Source organism: Lathyrus oleraceus, chromosome 6 (genome assembly GCF_024323335.1).
Source record: "Lathyrus oleraceus cultivar Zhongwan6 chromosome 6, CAAS_Psat_ZW6_1.0, whole genome shotgun sequence".
NCBI lineage: Eukaryota > Viridiplantae > Streptophyta > Magnoliopsida > Fabales > Fabaceae > Lathyrus > Lathyrus oleraceus.
Window position 1 is genome coordinate 302,636,164 of NC_066584.1, and position 19,048 is coordinate 302,655,211.

The 19,048-nt window shown below is 31.4% G+C and overlaps 2 protein-coding genes across 2 annotated transcripts; both read left to right on the plus strand.

The window, feature by feature from the left end:
• The first annotated feature begins 5,698 nt into the window (after positions 1–5,698).
• LOC127095323 (uncharacterized) lies at positions 5,699–7,332 on the plus strand. Its single transcript, XM_051034028.1, has 3 exons — positions 5,699–6,559; positions 6,758–6,907; positions 7,111–7,332. The coding sequence occupies exons 1-3, from the start codon at positions 5,699–5,701 to the stop codon at positions 7,330–7,332; spliced, it is 1,233 nt and encodes a 410-aa protein (XP_050889985.1).
• Positions 7,333–14,785: 7,453 nt separating this feature from the next.
• On the plus strand, positions 14,786–16,422 carry LOC127095324 (uncharacterized). Its single transcript, XM_051034029.1, has 3 exons — positions 14,786–15,646; positions 15,845–15,994; positions 16,201–16,422. Exons 1-3 carry the CDS (start codon positions 14,786–14,788, stop codon positions 16,420–16,422), a joined length of 1,233 nt encoding a protein of 410 aa, XP_050889986.1.
• The last annotated feature ends 2,626 nt before the right edge of the window (positions 16,423–19,048 follow it).

Here is a 19,048-nt window from a genome sequence, read left to right on the forward strand (position 1 = left end):
GTTCTTCACTGAAACCAATTATATATCACTGAAACGAGTTCTATATCACCGAAATGAGTTTATATCATTTTGTTTTTCTTACTTGTCTCTTGATCATTTTGTTTCTATGTATTTCTCTCTTGATAGTCATGGTCGACTCAACACACACCTCCCATACAACATCTGCTGCAACATCTGTTAATACAAGTCGTAGAAGAAATATTAGAGGTGTCTGTTAGCTCCCAATTTCGATGCCTAATGTGGATAAGGGAATTAATTAAGGAAATAAAGTTTCCTCTGAAGAAATTGAATATTTCAACAAAACTATACATTTGAAATTCCAGTCGAAGATACCTTTATACAAGAGTAAAGATACTATGTGGACTTAGAAATATTTCTAGCAGCTTGGAGATGTTTTCGACAGAAGCGTCACTGGTGGTAGTTCGACAAAGGATTTGAATTCAAATGAGGGAGGGAATTCTTTGTTCTTATCCAACTGCTGAGGATATATGTGGGGCGTAGTGGGCAGTTACATACATGCATAACACCACTTGCCTCAATCTGGTGAATAGGCTATTAGAAGCAGTTATTTCGATTGGTATAAATGGGAGGTGTTAGTGTTAGGATCGGGGTGTTTTCAAGTGTGTACAAATTTATCAACTTACCAAAAATATCCGTGTGTAGAGAAAGTGTAAATTGAGAAAATGTACGTTTGATGTTGCACCATGTTTTCACTTAAAGCAATTTAACCAATCTTTTCTTTTTAGATATTTATCTTCATCGCCATTTACTTTCCAACACTTTCCTTGCTTTCTTTGTGTTATTTTTCCTTTATATTCTTTAACAAGTTATCTTAAGTATGAACATTTTCGAAGTGTTTATCGTTCATCAGACTTCACCCTAAAAACAATTAGCACATGTCCTAGGATCAATCTGATTGGTCCTGTAAGTAACCAAAGTATTTTAATTTGGAAGACCAGCGGTTGTTTACCAATTTTCAAGATAAATAGTGCCACGATGTATATCAAGGTGAAAAATGCCCACAAAATTGGTGTTCTCTACCTAGTTATAGTTGATGCTGCAACCGACATGGGTTATGGTGAACACACTGATGATTTTATGGGTTACATTGCGTTACAAGGTAGAAGTAAAATAAGCATATTGATAGATAGTTGGCACGATGTTGAAGAGGACTTGAAAGACGCCATAAGGGAAGATGTTCATGTATTTTATGATTTTTTTGCAAGTATATATGATCATTTATTTTTTGTTTAATACTAATAACATCTCTATTGTGTAAATGTAGGAAGGGTTCATTGTTAATCCATATGATAATAATGTGAAAAAGAAGATGCTTACATACTATGGTGAGCGTTGGAGGGCCTTTAAGACACAATTCACCCATGATTATATAAAACATGGAGAAGATAAAGAAAAGCCTCCATATAATGTGTATTTATTTATTGATCAAGATGTTTGGGTGAAATTTGTAGGGTCTCGCACCACTCCTTCCTTCTTGGAAAAGAGCCAAAAAGGAAAGGAAAATCGAGATAGAAATATCTATCAACCTAGATTGTCTCGTGGAGGATATCAGAAACTTGAAAAGAATATGATGGAAGAAAAAAGAAAACAAAGGGAGGAAGAACTAGGAGGTTCTATAAATTATGGTCACACCCCATCTCCACCATCACGCCACGAGAAATAGAAGAGGGCACGTCAAAGAAAAGACGACGAGTTCACATCAGATGCTACACACGAAGTGATTCAAAGGATTGTAAGTAGATACTTTTTTGAACATATTTATTTTGTTAAATCATTTTGTTTTTCTACCAACCAGGGTAGAATTGAACCCACACTGTCAAAAGTAGATAAGATTGAGACAGTAGGAATGATCATTGACAGTATTCCAGACCCATGCTTGGGTATTAAATCAAGTCATGATCCAACTCAATTATTCATACTTTCTAGGATTTATGTCCATAATTTTTTTCCGGGAAATGTGTACCTAGACAATTCCATATTACAATCTTGGTCCTCGTAAGTATAGATTTTATGTTGACATTTGTTTATATTCATACGTTCCATATTACAATCTTGCTCCTCGTAAGTATAGATTTTATGTTGACATCTATTTATATTTATACGTTCTTCTACTTTATCATTAAGATTTGCTCTTGCAGGTACATCCATGAGTTATGTGTTGAAAGGAAACTTCAAAACAAGCATTGCATCTTAGATCTGATGCACATTGGTCTTACTCGCAGTTCGACAAGAAACAATATCCTTCTTTACTTAAAAGATAAGTGGAAATGGAACATCAAAGATTGTTATTTGGCCCCGTTTTACTGCAAGTAAGTATATATTAATTTGTGTTTTTATTTATAAATCAATTTTATACATATTAATTATTCTGAATATTTATGCAGTGATCATTGTCAACTAATTGTTATATGTCCCAAGAAAAATACTATAGTTGTGTTTTGCTCGTTACACTCTGATCTTCCCGAAGAAGTGGTTAACGCTTTGAATGGGTAAGTCGTATTATTTTTAACTTTAGTTAAAAAAATTTTATTCATATTTAATTTTAACCGACATATGTAGAGCAATGGAGGAGTATAATGCACTCAAACATAATGTACTTGGTAAAAAGTCAGTATATGTTTCCCCAAAAGTAAGTATATTACTTGTGCTTTTTGATATTATATTATTTGTGTGTATTAGTGTGATATAAATGTATGAAAAATATTTGTAGCGAAGAAAACAACCTGACAACCATTGACGTGGATACTATGTTATGAGATATATGCTCTATATTGTGTCCACATGCATTACAAATGGATAGGTGAAGCATAAGGTATTAACTTAATCCACATTTGCTTAAGTTCACGTTGTTGTTGTTAGTTTATCATAATTTAATTTTTGTTCTAATTATAGGAGTTTAACAATAAAACGCCATACTGAAAAGAAGATATGGATGACATCCGATCACATTGGGCCAAAGTCTTTTTATCTTGTTATGATTCTCTAAAATAATAGTTTTTTCTTGGTTGTAAATGTGTAAATTTCCTTAATTTGTTTGGTGCAAATATGTAAATGTGTGTATTCTGTCTTGATGATCAGAACAATGTAAGTTTCCAACCTTGGTTGAAATGATATGATATATTACAATTATGTCGCATATTTTGTAGTTTTTGTGTAAAAAATGATACAAGCAGGTGAAACTAAGATTTAAAACAATTTAAATCTTGTATTCATTGGTTAATAGATTTATAATGATATGATACAAGCCAATGAAAATGATATAGGCAAAGTTATACAGACTAGTGAAAATGATACAGACAAAATATGAGATTTTATCCTCGGTTATTAATTAAAACTGAGATAAATGAATACCTTATCACCTCATTCTTTAAATACAACCGAGAGGTATATGGCGCGTGCAACAAAATTTAGAAAATAAAAAATATGTAGTTGATGGGGATCGAACCCATGGCCTTTTAATTTATTACCTCGTTTTTAGAAACACCAATGTGACAAGTGATTTCTTTTCATATCTCCCTTTGTTACCTCTCTCGTGTAGTTGAGGTTAAATGCATTTTGCAATTGATGTTAGATGTTTGTAGTAGTTATATGACTCGTTATGCAATGCAACATGTCTATGCAACTCTATGCATATGCATGTGTTACTAACTCAATATTTGGTTCCCTCTAGAATCGGGTCCGCTCTTTTGAAGCCATAAGATTCCTCTTCTGAACTCCAATTCCCCTCTCTGAGCTTGGGACAAGTCACTAGTCTCCTCTTTTGAACTAACGAACCTGCCTCTTGACACAACTCAACATGAATGTATGAACACGTTAGAAAAATTTAATGCATTAAAACCCTTATTCTGATCATAACATAAATGCATTAACAACTCAAGTTATCCCCTCTTTGGATTGCATCGCACCAAAATCACAAAATACACATTATCAATAAAAAATGCAATACAAACATGTTAATAATTCATCTCAACAGAATTATATTTCAAACAACACATCAATTTAATCAACTCATTATGCAAACATAATGATCACAATAATTAATCATACAATGTTCCGTAAATAACATAAAAACATAAATAACATACAACAACGTAGTTCCCCCTTCTAACTACCACCAGCACAACAACAACTATACATATTCATATACAATAATCACACAACTCAAATATTCATACACCATATACATACAAATTTATGCATACAAAATAACATGCTTCGTTAATCACATAATAACACCAAATAGAAATATCGATTTAATTATAACAAACAAATAACTTTTCTAAATTAATTATTAACACTCAACAACCCAATGTAATAATGCAATTAATTAACTTAAATCACCCAAAACATCCCAACAATAGTTAACATGAATAACATGACAACACAACACATAAAACCCAACTCAGTAGCTAGAAAAATAGCCACCGACATTATACCTTAATTAAAATAGTATATTCATGTCATTAAGTGCATATTCAACCTCTTAAGGCATTACCATGAGATAGTACTACGCGTTAGCTCTCCAACGCTTCAAACCGCATCCCAAATAGAGTTATGGATCTCAAGTTATGATATTTTTCGTTAGGCATAATGGAAGTCACGAGTGTTGTGAACATCACCCAAAACTGAATTTTTTCCCACGGCCAGTTCGTCACTAAGTCCTATAATCTGTGGGTAAATACCAAGAGTTTACTTTTCTGCGTTTTCCACCATAGAAGCCCTTCTGGACCTTGGATTTTGATTCCGTAAAAAGCCCCGATCTTAAAATTTGACATGCTAAAATTATTTAATGATTAAAACAACAAGTTAACACATATAATTCTCAATTTTCTATAAAACATATTAACCCCAAAGCTTCAAACCTTCAATAGTGGTGAAAAATATTAACAATTTTAAAACAGTAATCACATATCAAATTATACACAAAATGCACATCAATTCAGCCAATCAACATCATAATATCATGGAAACTCAAAGTTCCATGAACAACCCAATGCCCTATTGGAGGTTAAAGACTCCTCTACCATACCCCTCATGTATAAGCCCTATTGAAAGTTATTCTCCCCCTTACCTTAGAATTCCAACAAGCAAGCTCTTCTCCAATTGTTTTTCTATCCTCTTCTAGCTCTAGGGTTCTCCCCTGGCCTCTTTCTCAATCTATATAAGAATTGGATGAAACCTAACTCTCTCTCACCTTTTAGAATATATACTTAGGGTTTTCTACACAATTATTTTTAATTACCTCATTAGCCCTAAACACTTTTAATTCATACTATCACCCCAAACTAACTTTTAAAAAACTGTTATAATGTTTTTTAAAGGTGTGATAATGTTTTTTATACAAAAAATAGGTGAGATAATGTTATTAATCCTAAAATAGGTATGTATAATACCATATATTTGCATACATTTTTCTGAACAGTTAACAATCGTGCAAAATAGCAGATATTACACTATACTATCTATAAATAGTTATATAATTGTTCGAAATGTACTTCATATAAACTAAAAATCCTCAAACTCAATACAGATTAGTATTCAACTTTAATATTGATCAACTGGCGCCAAGTCATGCTAGATTAAGCATATTATTAAGAATTTCTATATTATAATAGCATCAAAATCAACTATCATATGCACAAAACTTCATCACCATAACAAATAAAACATCTCTACCATGAGGTTTATATGTCAAAGGGTAATATCTTTATCATTAGTGTTGGTGTTTCTATCAACCTCATCATGTGCAATTTATTCAGGGGATGAATTTGAAAATAAAAATATAAAATCAACTACTTTTGTTTCTGAAATGTTTGAAATAGGTCCTGGAAAAGTTGCAGCTAAAACTTTTTTTGATGTTGAATTTCCAAAGGGCCATGTTGGAGTAAAGAGCTTTGATGCTGAATTAGTTGATGAAGAAGGAAATTCTGTCCCATTATATGAAGCATACCTACATCATTGGTTTGCGATTAAATATCATGCAAAAGATTGGAATATGTTAAAAATAATTCCTAAAAATCCCTTAGAAGGTGCTATTTATATTAGAAACGAAGGAAAATGCAATAGTTACATTCTTCCTGCTTATTGGGGTTTGGGAGGTGAATCAAGAGGAACAAAATCGAATATACCAGATCCTTATGCTGTAGAACAAGGAAATCCTTCATATGTTCCAATTGGATATGAAGAAAAGTGGCTTCTCAATCTCATGGTTATTGACACACGTGGCACAAAACATAGAAAACATTGCACAGAATGTAGGTGTAACCGTTTTAATTTGCCAAAGAATTTTTATAATGTCACACTTGGCATCGACGGAAAGCCGTTGAGCTCAAATTATAAAGGAGGAATTTTTTGTTGCCAAGATAATTTACAATGCAAATTGAAAAAGGATTTTGAGGCACCTGCAAGAAAGCTTGCCCTAAGATACAAAATAACATGGGTTGAATGGAACCAACAACAAATTCCTGTTAGATTCTATATACTTGATTCAACCGACCGAGTTAGAACAAATGGTTCCCAAATAATTCATGATTGCCAGGTAAATAATTGTTTGTTATTTTATTTTTCATATTTTTGTCAGGTTTTCATTTGTAGTTTCATTATAGATTTTATATTTAAAAAAAACTCATACATCAAACAGAAAAACACTATATAAATACATATTTTTATTTTCTAATAAATTACAAAAATAATATTATATATTAGTATTAACTATTTTCATTTAATTGGATTACAGTCAGAGTTTACAATCCCGTCAAATAATGGTAAAAAACACTCCCCTCCTCATATTGAGAAAGCAAATATTCCAATTGAAAGAGGTGGTTATCTTATATATGGAACTTCTCATATGCATACAGGTGTCATTAATGCAACATTATATGGACAGGTAATGTTCTCTCTATATAATATTATCATTTTCTTATTTCATTGTAATCTTTATGATTATGTTGGTACGTATGTTTTAATAAACTATGAATACTTGACATGTTGCTTAAGTGATACATTTTATTCTTTTTATATTGTTCTAAGTTGTATACTTTAAAACATCCTAAAGCACCTCTAAATATTATAGCATTTTTATTAACTTAGGATGGAAGGACTCTGTATACTTCGAAACCAACGTATGGAGATGGAAATGAACCAGGTAATGAGAAAGGTTATGTTGTGGGAATGTCAGGAAGTTATCCCAAACCGGGTTCAATCAAGATAAAAGATGGAGAAATTGTGACAGTAGAAACAAGATATAAAAGTGGTTTTCTTACTGGAGCTATGGGACATATGTATATCTATTTGGCTGATCGATTACCATAAATTATATATACACCTCAGGCAGAAAAAAATCTATATTGTATGATATCAAGTGACTATGATATTAAAATAAATAATTTATTAATACAAACAAAATTATTAATTGAAAAATTTATTCAAAAAATCTTTCCCCCACTAATCAAATATAATGTTATGGAAGAATGAAGCTACTAGATAACAGTTAATTATAATAGTTTGTTATAACTACTATACTATAATATAGTTTTCCAATACCACCCGCTTACATCCAACAATATATATAAACTCGTTTTTAAATACACCCGCTTACGACCAACATTTATCTATCTAAATCATTCTTATAAAAACAAAAATTTTAAACGAGAAATATTCTTTTTATAATTTATTTCAAACTTTATATTTTGTTGTATGTGAGACTTCAGTTTATCAATAGCAAGTTAAATTAATGGCATACGACCGACCTTCTAAATTTAAGCAAGAGTTTGTATGTCGACTAGACCACATATTTTCCACTTTACCAATATATTTATAAGCAAAAACCACTGCTTTATTACAAACTATTATTTGACTGATATAAATTATAAAATAATTTAATTCATAAGTTTAATAATTAGTTGATGATACTTAGACTCAGAGAATAATTTATAGATGAGTTACTCTATTTAATAACTCATCATAAATAATGATTTTATTAAATTTAACCATTAATTAAGAAACTCTTATTGAGTAGATCAACTCTATTCAATATGTAGGTCGTTGTTGTGCACACAATCTCTCTCTCTCTCTCTCTCTCTCTCTCTCTCTCTCCTCTCTCTCTCTCTTTTGTTGAATTGTAATTCCTTGTGTCGAAGCAGGTTGTTCGACAGAACAAGGAAGTGCCGAACCACCTAGTGTGTTAAGTTGCCTTAGTGTGTCGAAGTGTCGAAGCATGCTGCTTCACAGATGATTCCGACTTATGCCTATTTTAGTAGTGTTAGCTATATTGGGCTTTTATAGTTTTGGGCTTTGGCTTGAGGTCCAAGTTAACCTAAATATATAAATAGAGGGAGTAACCCTTATTTTTGTAATGAAGTGAATAAAACATTCATAACACTTGTAATTGACAGTATTTTGCAGTTGCAAAGTGAATAAGAAGTTTTCCACAGTTCGTGGGCAGAGAGAAACTCTGTAGAATTTAATTCTTCTTCTCCTTCATCGTTCTTTACTTTCTTTCTTTCTCCATTATTCTTCTCTTTTCGTTGTTATTGTGTGGGTGATAACAATCTTGTTCGTCAAGATTGATTGAAATTCTCCATAGGTTTTGGTGGATTTCCAATATCTGGTATCAAGAGCTCCGGTTAAACGATTCGTGTGAAGAAAATCACCATGGCAACGAATCATCCAAACAGACATTTTCCAGCAAATCTTCCCATTCTTAAGAACAACAATTATGAGAATTGGTGCAAGCTGATAAAGGTTGTGTTCTATTATCAAGATCTTTGGGATCTTGTGAAGGAAGGAGTAACAACACTTGCAGAAGCCGTGATAGATCAAGAACTCTTTCAACAGATATTCATCAAACGTCATTTTTGCAACAAGTTTGTTTTTCACTGAAACGAGTTATATATCACTTTGTTTTTCACTGATCATTTTGTCTAGGGTTTTACGTTAGCTTATCTTTTGACCATTTTTTTCTACATTTTTCCATTTGTTTTTATTGAAACATTAGTTAGTATAGTTTTTCTTGATCATTTTGAGGTTTATTTAGATAGTCATTTCACTCAACAAATATCATTTTTCAACAAGTTTGTTCTTCACTGAAACCAATTATATATCACTGAAACGAGTTCTATATCACCGAAATGAGTTTATATCATTTTGTTTTTCTTACTTGTCTCTTGATCATTTTGTTTCTATGTATTTCTCTCTTGATAGTCATGGTCGACTCAACACACACCTCCCATACAACATCTGTTAATACAAGTCGTAGAAGAAATATGAGAGGTGTCTGTTAGCTCCCAATTTCGATGCCTAATGTGGATAAGGGAATTAATTAAGGAAACAAAGTTTCCTATGAAGAAATTGAATGTTTCAACAAAACTATACATTTGAAATTCCAGTCGAAGATACCTTGATGCAAGAGTAAAGATACTATGTGGACTTAGAAATATTTCTAGCAGCTTGGAGATGTTTTCGACAGAAGCGTCACTGGTGGTAGTTCGACAAAGGATTTGAATTCAAATGAGGGAGGGAATTCTTTGTTGTTATCCAACTGCTGAGGATATATGTGGGGCGTAGTGGGCAGTTACATACATGCATAGCACCACTTGCCTCAATCTGGTGAATAGGCTGTTAGAAGCAGTTATTTCGATTGGTATAAATGGGAGGTGTTAGTGTTAGGATCGGGGTGTTTTCAAGTGTGTACAAATTTATCAACTTACCAAAAATATCCGTGTGTAGAGAAAGTGTAAATTGAGAAAATGTACGTTTGATGTTGCACCATGTTTTCACTTAAAGCAATTTAACCAATCTTTTCTTTTTAGAAATTTATCTTCATCGCCATTTACTTTCCAACACTTTCCTTGCTTTCTTTATGTTATTTTTCCTTTATATTCTTTAACAAGTTATCTTAAGTATGAACATTGTCGAAGTGTTTATCGTTCATCAGACTTCACCCTAAAAACAATTAGCACATGTCCTAGGATCAATCTGATTGGTCCTGTAAGTAACCAAAGTATTTTAATTTGGAAGACCAGCGATTGTTTACCAATTTTCAAGATAAGTAGTGCCACGATGTATACCAAGGTGAAAAATGCCCACAAAATTGGTGTTCTCTACCTAGTTATAGTTGATGTTGCAACCGACATGGATTATGGTGAACACGCTGATGATTTTATGGGTTACATTGCGTTACAAGGTAGAAGTAAAATAAGCATATTGATAGATAGTTGGCACGATGTTGAAGAGGACTTGAAAGACGCCATAAGGGAAGATGTTCATGTATTTTATGATTTTTTTGCAAGTATATATGATCATTTATATTTTGTTTAATACTAATAACATCTCTATTGTGTAAATGTAGGAAGGGTTCATTGTTAATCCAGATGATAATAATGTGAAAAAGAAGATGCTTACATACTATGGTGAGCGTTGGAGGGGCTTTAAGACACAATTCACCCATGATTATATAAAACATGGAGAAGATAAAGAAAAGCCTCCATACAATGTGTATTTATTTATTGATCAAGATGTTTGGGAGAAATTTGTAGGGTCTCGCACCACTCCTTCCTTTTTGGAAAAGAGCCAAAAAGGAAAGGAAAATCGAGATGGAAATATCTATCAACATAGATTGTCTCGTGGAGGATATCAGAAACTTGAAAAGAATATGATGGAAGAAAAAAGAAAACAAAGGGAGGAAGAACTAGGAGGTTCTATAAATTATGGTCACACCCCATCTCCACCATCACGCCACGAGAAATAGAAGAGGGCACGTCAAAGAAAAGACAACGAGTTCACATCAGATGCTACACACGAAGTGATTCAAAGGATTGTAAGTAGATACTTTTTTGAACAATATTTATTTTGTTAAATCATTTTGTTTTTCTACCAACCAGGGTAGAATTGAACCCACACTGTCAAAAGTAGATAAGATTGAGACAGTAGGTATGATCATTGACAGTATTCCAAACCCATGCTTGGGTATTAAATCAAGTCATGATCCAACTCAGTTATTCATACTTTCTAGGATTTATGTCCATAATTTTTTTTTCCGGGAAATGTGTACCTAGACAGTTCCATATTACAATCTTGGTCCTCGTAAGTATAGATTTTATGTTGACATCTGTTTATATTCATACGTTCCATATTACAATCTTGCTCCTCATAAGTATAGATTTTATGTTGACATCTATTTATATTCATACGTTCTTCTACTTTATCATAAAGATTTTCTCTTGCAGGTACATCCATGAGTTATGTGTTGAAAGGAAACTTTAAAACAAGCATTGCATCTTAGATCTGATGCACATTGGTCTTACTCGCAGTTCGACAAGAAACAATATCCTTCTTTACTTAAAAGATAAGTTGAAATGGAACATCAAAGATTGTTATTTGGCCCCGTTTTACTGCAAGTAAGTATATATTAATTTGTGTTTTTATTTATAAATCAATTTTATACATATTAATTATTCTGAATATTTATGCAGTGATCATTGTCAACTAATTGTTATATGTCCCAAGAAAAAAAATATAGTTGTGTTTTGCTCGTTACACTCTGATCTTCCCGAAGAAGTGGTTAACGCTTTGAATGGGTAAGTCGTATTATTTTTAACTTTAGTTAAATATTTTTTATTCATATTTAATTTTAACCGACATATGTAGAGCAATGGAGGAGTATAATGCACTCAAACATAATGTACTTGGTAAAAAGTCAGTATATGTTTCCCCAAAAGTAAGTATATTACTTGTGCTTTTTGATATTATATTATTTGTGTGTATTAGTGTGATATAAATATATGAAAAATATTTGTAGCGAAGAAAACAACCTGACAACCATTGACGTGGATACTATGTTATGAGATATATGCTCTATATTATGTCCACATGCATTACAAATGGATAGATGAAGCATAAGGTATTAACTTAATCCACATTTGCTTAACTTCACGTTGTTGTTGTTAGTTTATCATAATTTAATTTTTGTTCTAATTATAGGAGTTTAACAATAAAACGCCATACTGAAAAGAAGATATGGATGACATCCGATCACGTTGGGCCAAAGTCTTTTTATCTTGTTATGATTCTCTAAAATAATAGTTTTTTCTTGGTTGTAAATGTGTAAATTTCCTTAATTTGTTTGGTGCAAATATGTAAATGTGTGTATTCTGTCTTGATGATCAGAACAATGTAAGTTTCCAACCTTGGTTTAAATGATATGATATATTACAATTATGTCGCATATTTTGTAGTTTTTGTGTAAAAAATGATACAAGCAGGTGAAACTAAGATTTAAAACAATTTAAATCTTGTATTCATTGGTTAATAGATTTATAATGATATGATACAAGCCAATGAAAATGATATAGGCAAAGTTATATAGACTAGTGAAAATGATACAGACAAAATATGAGATTTTATCCTCGGTTATTAATTAAAACTGAGATAAATGAATACCTTATCACCTCATTCTTTAAATACAACCGAGAGGTATACGACGCGTGCAACAAAATTTAGAAAATATAAAATATGCAGTTGATGGGGATCGAACCCATGGCCTTTTAATTTATTACCTCGTTTTTAGAAACACCAATGTGACAAGTGATTTATTTTCATATCGCCCTTTGTTACCTCTCTCGTGTAGTTGACGTTAAATGCATTTTGCAATTGATGTTAGATGTTTGTAGTAGTGATATGACTCGTTATGCAATGCAACATGTCTATGCAACTCTATGCATATGCATGTATTACTAACTCAACATTTGGTTCCCTCTAGAATCGGGTCCGCTCTTTTGAAGCCATAAGATTCCTCTTCTGAACTCCAATTCCCCTCTTTGAGCTTGGGACAAGTCACTAGTCTCCTCTTTTGAACTAGCGAACCTGCCTCTTGACACAACTCAACATGAATGTATGAACATGTTAGAAAAATTTAATGCGTTAAAACCCCTATTCTGATCATAACATAAATGCATTAACAACTGAAGTTATCCCCTCTTTGGATTACATCGCACCAAAATCACAAAATACACATTATCAATAAAAAATGCAATACAAACATGTTAATAATTCATCTCAACAGAATTATATTTCAAACAACACATCAATTTAATCAACTCATTATGCAAACATAATGATCACAATAATTAATCATACAATGTTCCGTAAATAACATCAAAACATAAATAACATACAACAACGTAGTTCCCCCTTCTAACTACCACCAGCACAACAACAACTATACATATTCATATACAATAATCACACAACTCAAATATTCATACACCATATACATACAAATTTATGCATACAAAATAACATGCTTCGTTAATCACATAATAACACCAAATAGAAATATCGATTTAATTATAACAATTAAATAACTTTTCTAAATTAATTATTAACACTCAACAACCCAATGTAATAATGCAATTAATTAACTTAAATCACCCAAAACATCCCAACAATAGTTAACATGAATAACATGACAACACAACACATAAAACCCAACTCAGTAGCTAGAAAAATAGCCACCGACATTATACTTTAATTAAAATAGTATATTCATGTCATTAAGTGCATATTCAACCTCTTAAGGCATTACCATGAGATAGTACTACGCGTTAGCTCTCCAACGCTTCGAACCGCATCCCAAATAGAGTTATGGATCTCAAGTTATGATATTTTTCGTTAGGCATAATGGAAGTCATGAGTGTTGACGAACATCACCCAAAACTGAGTTTTTTCCCACGGCCAGTTCGTCACTAAGTCCTATAATCTGTGGGTAAATACCAAGAGTTTACTTTTCTGCGTTTTCCACCATAGAAGCCCTTCTGGACCTTCGATTTTGATTCTGTAAAAAGCCCCGATCTTAGAATTTGACATGCTAAAGTTATTTAATGATTAAAACAACAAGTTAACACATATAATTCTCAATTTTCTATAAAACATATTAACCCCAAAGCTTTAAACCTTCAATAGTGGTGAAAAATATTAACAATTTTAAAACAGTAATCACATATCAAATTATACACAAAATGCACATCAATTCAGCCAATCAACATCATAATATCATGGAAACTCAAAGTTTCATGAACAACCCAATGCCCTATTGGAGGTTAAAGACTCCTCTACCCTACCCCTCATGTATAAACCCTATTGAAAGTTATTCTCCCCCTTACCTTAGAATTCCAACAAGCAAGCTCTTCTCCAATTGTTTTTCTATCCTCTTCTAGCTCTAGGGTTCTCCCCTGGCCTCTTTCTCAATCTATATAAGAATTGGATGAAACCTAACTCTCTCTCACCTTTTAGAATATATACTTAGGGTTTTCTACACAATTATTTTTAATTACCTCATTAGCCCTAAACACTTTTAATTCATACTATCACCCCAAACTAACTTTTAAAAAACTGTTATAATGTTTTTTAAAGGTGTGATAATGTTTTTTATACAAAAATAGGTGAGATAATGTTATTAATCCTAAAATAGGTATGTATAATACCATATATTTGCATACATTTTTCTGAACAGTTAACAATCGTGCAAAATAGCAGATATTACACTATACTATCTATAAATAGTTATATAATTGTCCGAAATGTACTTCATATAAACTAAAAATCCTCAAACTCAATACAGATTAGTATTCAACTTTAATATTGATCAACTGGCGCCAAGTCATGCTAGATTAAGCATATTATTAAGAATTTCTATATTATAAAAGCATCAAAATCAACTATCATATGCACAAAACTTCATCACCATAACAAATAAAACATCTCTACCATGAGGTTTATATGTCAAAGGGTAATATCTTTATCATTAGTGTTGGTGTTTCTATCAACCTCATCATGTGCAATTTATTCAGGGGATGAATTTGAAAATAAAAATATAAAATCAGCTACTTTTGTTTCTGAAATGTTTGAAATAGGTCCTGGAAAAGTTGCAGCTAAAACTTTTTTTGATGTTGAATTTCCAAAGGGCCATGTTGGAGTAAAGAGCTTTGATGCTGAATTAGTTGATGAAGAAGGAAATTCTGTCCCATTATATGAAGCATACCTACATCATTGGTTTGCGATTAAATATCATGCAAAAGATTGGAATATGTTAAAAATAATTCCTAAAAATCCCTTAGAAGGTGCTATTTATATTAGAAACGAAGGAAAATGCAATAGTTACATTCTTCCTGCTTATTGGGGTTTGGGAGGTGAATCAAGAGGAACAAAATCGAATATACCAGATCCTTATGCTGTAGAACAAGGAAATCCTTCATATGTTCCAATTGGATATGAAGAAAAGTGGCTTCTCAATCTCATGGTTATTGACACACGTGGCACAAAACATAGAAAACATTGCACAGAATGTAGGTGTAACCGTTTTAATTTGCCAAAGAATTTTTATAATGTCACACTTGGCATCGACGGAAAGCCGTTGAGCTCAAATTATAAAGGAGGAATTTTTTGTTGCCAAGATAATTTACAATGCAAATTGAAAAAGGATTTTGAGGCACCTACAAGAAAGCTTGCCCTAAGATACAAAATAACATGGGTTGAATGGAACCAACAACAAATTCCTGTTAGATTCTATATACTTGATTCAACCGACCGAGTTAGAACAAATGGTTCCCAAATAATTCATGATTGCCAGGTAAATAATTGTTAGTTATTTTATTTTTCATATTTTTGCCAGGTTTTCATTTGTAGTTTCATTATAGATTTTATATTTAAAAAAAACTCATACATCAAACAGAAAAACACTTTATAAATATATATTTTTATTTTCTAATAAATTACAAAAATAATATTATATATCAGTATTAACTATTTTCATTTAATTGGATTACAGTCAGAGTTTACAATCCCGTCAAATAATGGTAAAAAACACTCCCCTCCTCATATTGAGAAAGCAAATATTCCAATTGAAAGAGGTGGTTATCTTATATATGGAACTTCTCATATGCATACAGGTGTCATTAATGCAACATTATATGGACAAGTAATGTTCTCTCTATATAATATTATCATTTTCTTATTTCATTGTAATCTTTATGATTATGTTGGTACGTATGTTTTAATAAACTATGAATACTTGACATGTTGCTTAAGTGATACATTTTATTCTTTTTATATTGTTCTAAGTTGTATATTACTTTAAAACATCCTAAAGCACCTCTAAATATTATAGTATTTTTATTAACTTAGGATGGAAGGACTCTGTATACTTCGAAACCAACGTATGGAGATGGAAAGGAACCAGGTAATGAGAAAGGTTATGTTGTGGGAATGTCAGGAAGTTATCCCAAACCGGGTTCAATCAAGATAAAAGATGGAGAAATTGTGACAGTAGAAACAAGATATAAAAGTGGTTTTCTTACAGGAGCTATGGGACATATGTATATCTATTTGGCTGATCGATTACCATAAATTATATATACACCTCAGGCAGAAAAAAATCTATATTGTATGACATCAAGTGACTATGATATTAAAATAAATAATTTATTAATACAAACAAAATTATTAATTGAAAAATTTATTCAAAAAATCTTTCCCCCAGTAATCAAATATAATGTTATGGAAGAATGAAGCTACTAGATAACAGTTAATTATAATAATTTGTTATAACTACTATACTATAATATAGTTTTCCAATACCACCCGCTTACATCCAACAATATATAAACTCGTTTTTAAATACATCTGCTTACGACCAACATTTATCTATCTAAATCATTCTTATAAAAACAACGAAAAATATTATGTTTTATTTCAAACTTTATACTTTTTTGTATGTGAGACTTCAGTTTATCAATAGCAAGTTAAATTAATGGCATACGAATTCCAGAGGGTGTCTTTGGAAGTTATCTTCCGACTACGTGCACACAGCAAAATCCCTAAACCTATAAATTTCAATCTTTTAAAAAAAAACTACTCAAATAAAAAATATATTGTAAAATTTTACACACCTTATAGTTTGATTGATGATTTACAAAATATTATACTACTTTGTAACCCTTAATTTAGATGAAAAATGAACTTGTTTTATTTATTTTTAGTTTTAGAGATTTTGAAGTTTTAGAGTGTTTTTCTAATGGATAACGAGAATAAATGAGGTGGAAACTGACTCGTGCCATATAATTAGGCACTGTAAAAGATTACTTTTAGACGAAATGCATCCAAAAGTTTATTTTCGAAAATGAACAATTTCGGATTTTTATAATATTTTTTAAACATAAGTAGAATGTAACTAGATTTTCTTTTTCATATGTTGAACCACAGTCCATTTATTCAACTTGTTTTGTTGTGCTGGTTTTTATTATTTGTTATATTTCATTTAAATGTACTACTAGATGACTGGTAAAACGGACGTGATCGGCCGTATCGATCCGCGTATCCGTCAAAAAATGGTAAATTGGGTTGGTATCTTGTGTCTGCCTATCCGTTCATTTCGGTCTGCTTTAAGTCCGCCGCATCTTAAACTCGCTAAAGAAAGGGATGGATTGACTCCAGTCCGTCAACCTAGTTATCAAACACTTAAAATATTTATTTCCGTTGGTTGAAAGTTAATACTTAAACTATAATTTTGGGATACTTATTGATGATTCTATTTTATACATTTATTTATGAATATATGTACTATCTTTTTGAGTAAAATTTGTTTAAAATATACGTATAAAAAATTATTCTAAAAAATAATTAAAAATCTAATTGAAATGTAAAAGTAAATTTATTAGTTTATTAAAAAAATAAAAAATAAAAAAATAAAAAATTAGACGGGAAAGCCCACCGCCGTCAATCCGCCACCTTGACGGAGCAGACTAAATTATTAAACTCAATTTTACTTGACGGACTTGTCCGTCCCATTTATTTTTTTGGCGGACTTAAGATAGAGAGAAAGGGACGGATCGAGCGCTCGTTTTGCCACCCTAACTAGTAGTATCTATTATAGCCCCACAGTATAAACAATGTCACTAATGTAGCCTTGACCAATATGATTATGAATTCACATCGTGCAAACGAAGATTTTACTCATTCTTATTTTCTTTTTGACTATGCTACCGATTAATTGGTTTGTATATGATTGCATTCCCTAAGCTTATACTACTTTATCACTTTCCTCCCTAACTGTTCTGTTCTGTTCCTTTCATTCTTTGGACCAGTTTTTAGAGTGGTGGTGCAACTGTGCCATGATTTTGTCAAAGTAAGGATCATTCTTCCTTAATAACTAGGTTAACCATTAATCCCTCTTGCATTTATTGAAATTGCATTTGAGTTTCCACAATATTAAAAATGTTACTATATTTTGGTTTCTACTATCCAATTTCCATTACCAATGGTTGAGCTAAAAATAGTACATGTTAAAAGCTTGATTTGATGCCATTCATCAACAAGAGTTTCTATTCATCTCTTCATCAATTTTCCCTTTTTCCAAAGTGGAAAGCAAAAGAAAACTCCTTTCATAAACACCATTCACAATATTATGAGACACATTTTTTTTCTTTTAACACTTTCACTCATCACTGCCTAAGTCACTCTGACAACATCAACTCTATAAGCAAGTTTGCAAAATTTCTTCAAGTTCATTTTTATAAGTTCTCAAAAAGAACTTAGAGCATATATAAAAACAATTTAAATTTATTTTATTTTTTATTATAAAAATAATTTATGCAAGATTATTACATTTATTTTAATAAACACTTGCCCTATATGATGCAAATAAGTTATTTATTCAAACATTGCCATAATTTAGTTCATGAATATAGAAGGGCCTAATTAGGTTTATATCAAATATAATAGAAAAAAGAGCAATGCAAATAGTATTAAGTTAAGCAAGTAGTGTCTATGATAGGCATTGTTTGGTAAGAGATTGGTAAGGTAGGTATGACTTAAAGGGAACTTTGGCAGGCCTTTAAGAGATGCTAAAAGAGGTATTGTTTACTTTTGCATCACTAATCCACCAATTTCTTTTTTATTGATTTGAAACCATTTAGTATAAATAAGAAAAATGAACCATATTACAACTGTTTCCTTTGAAACCATTTTTCTATGT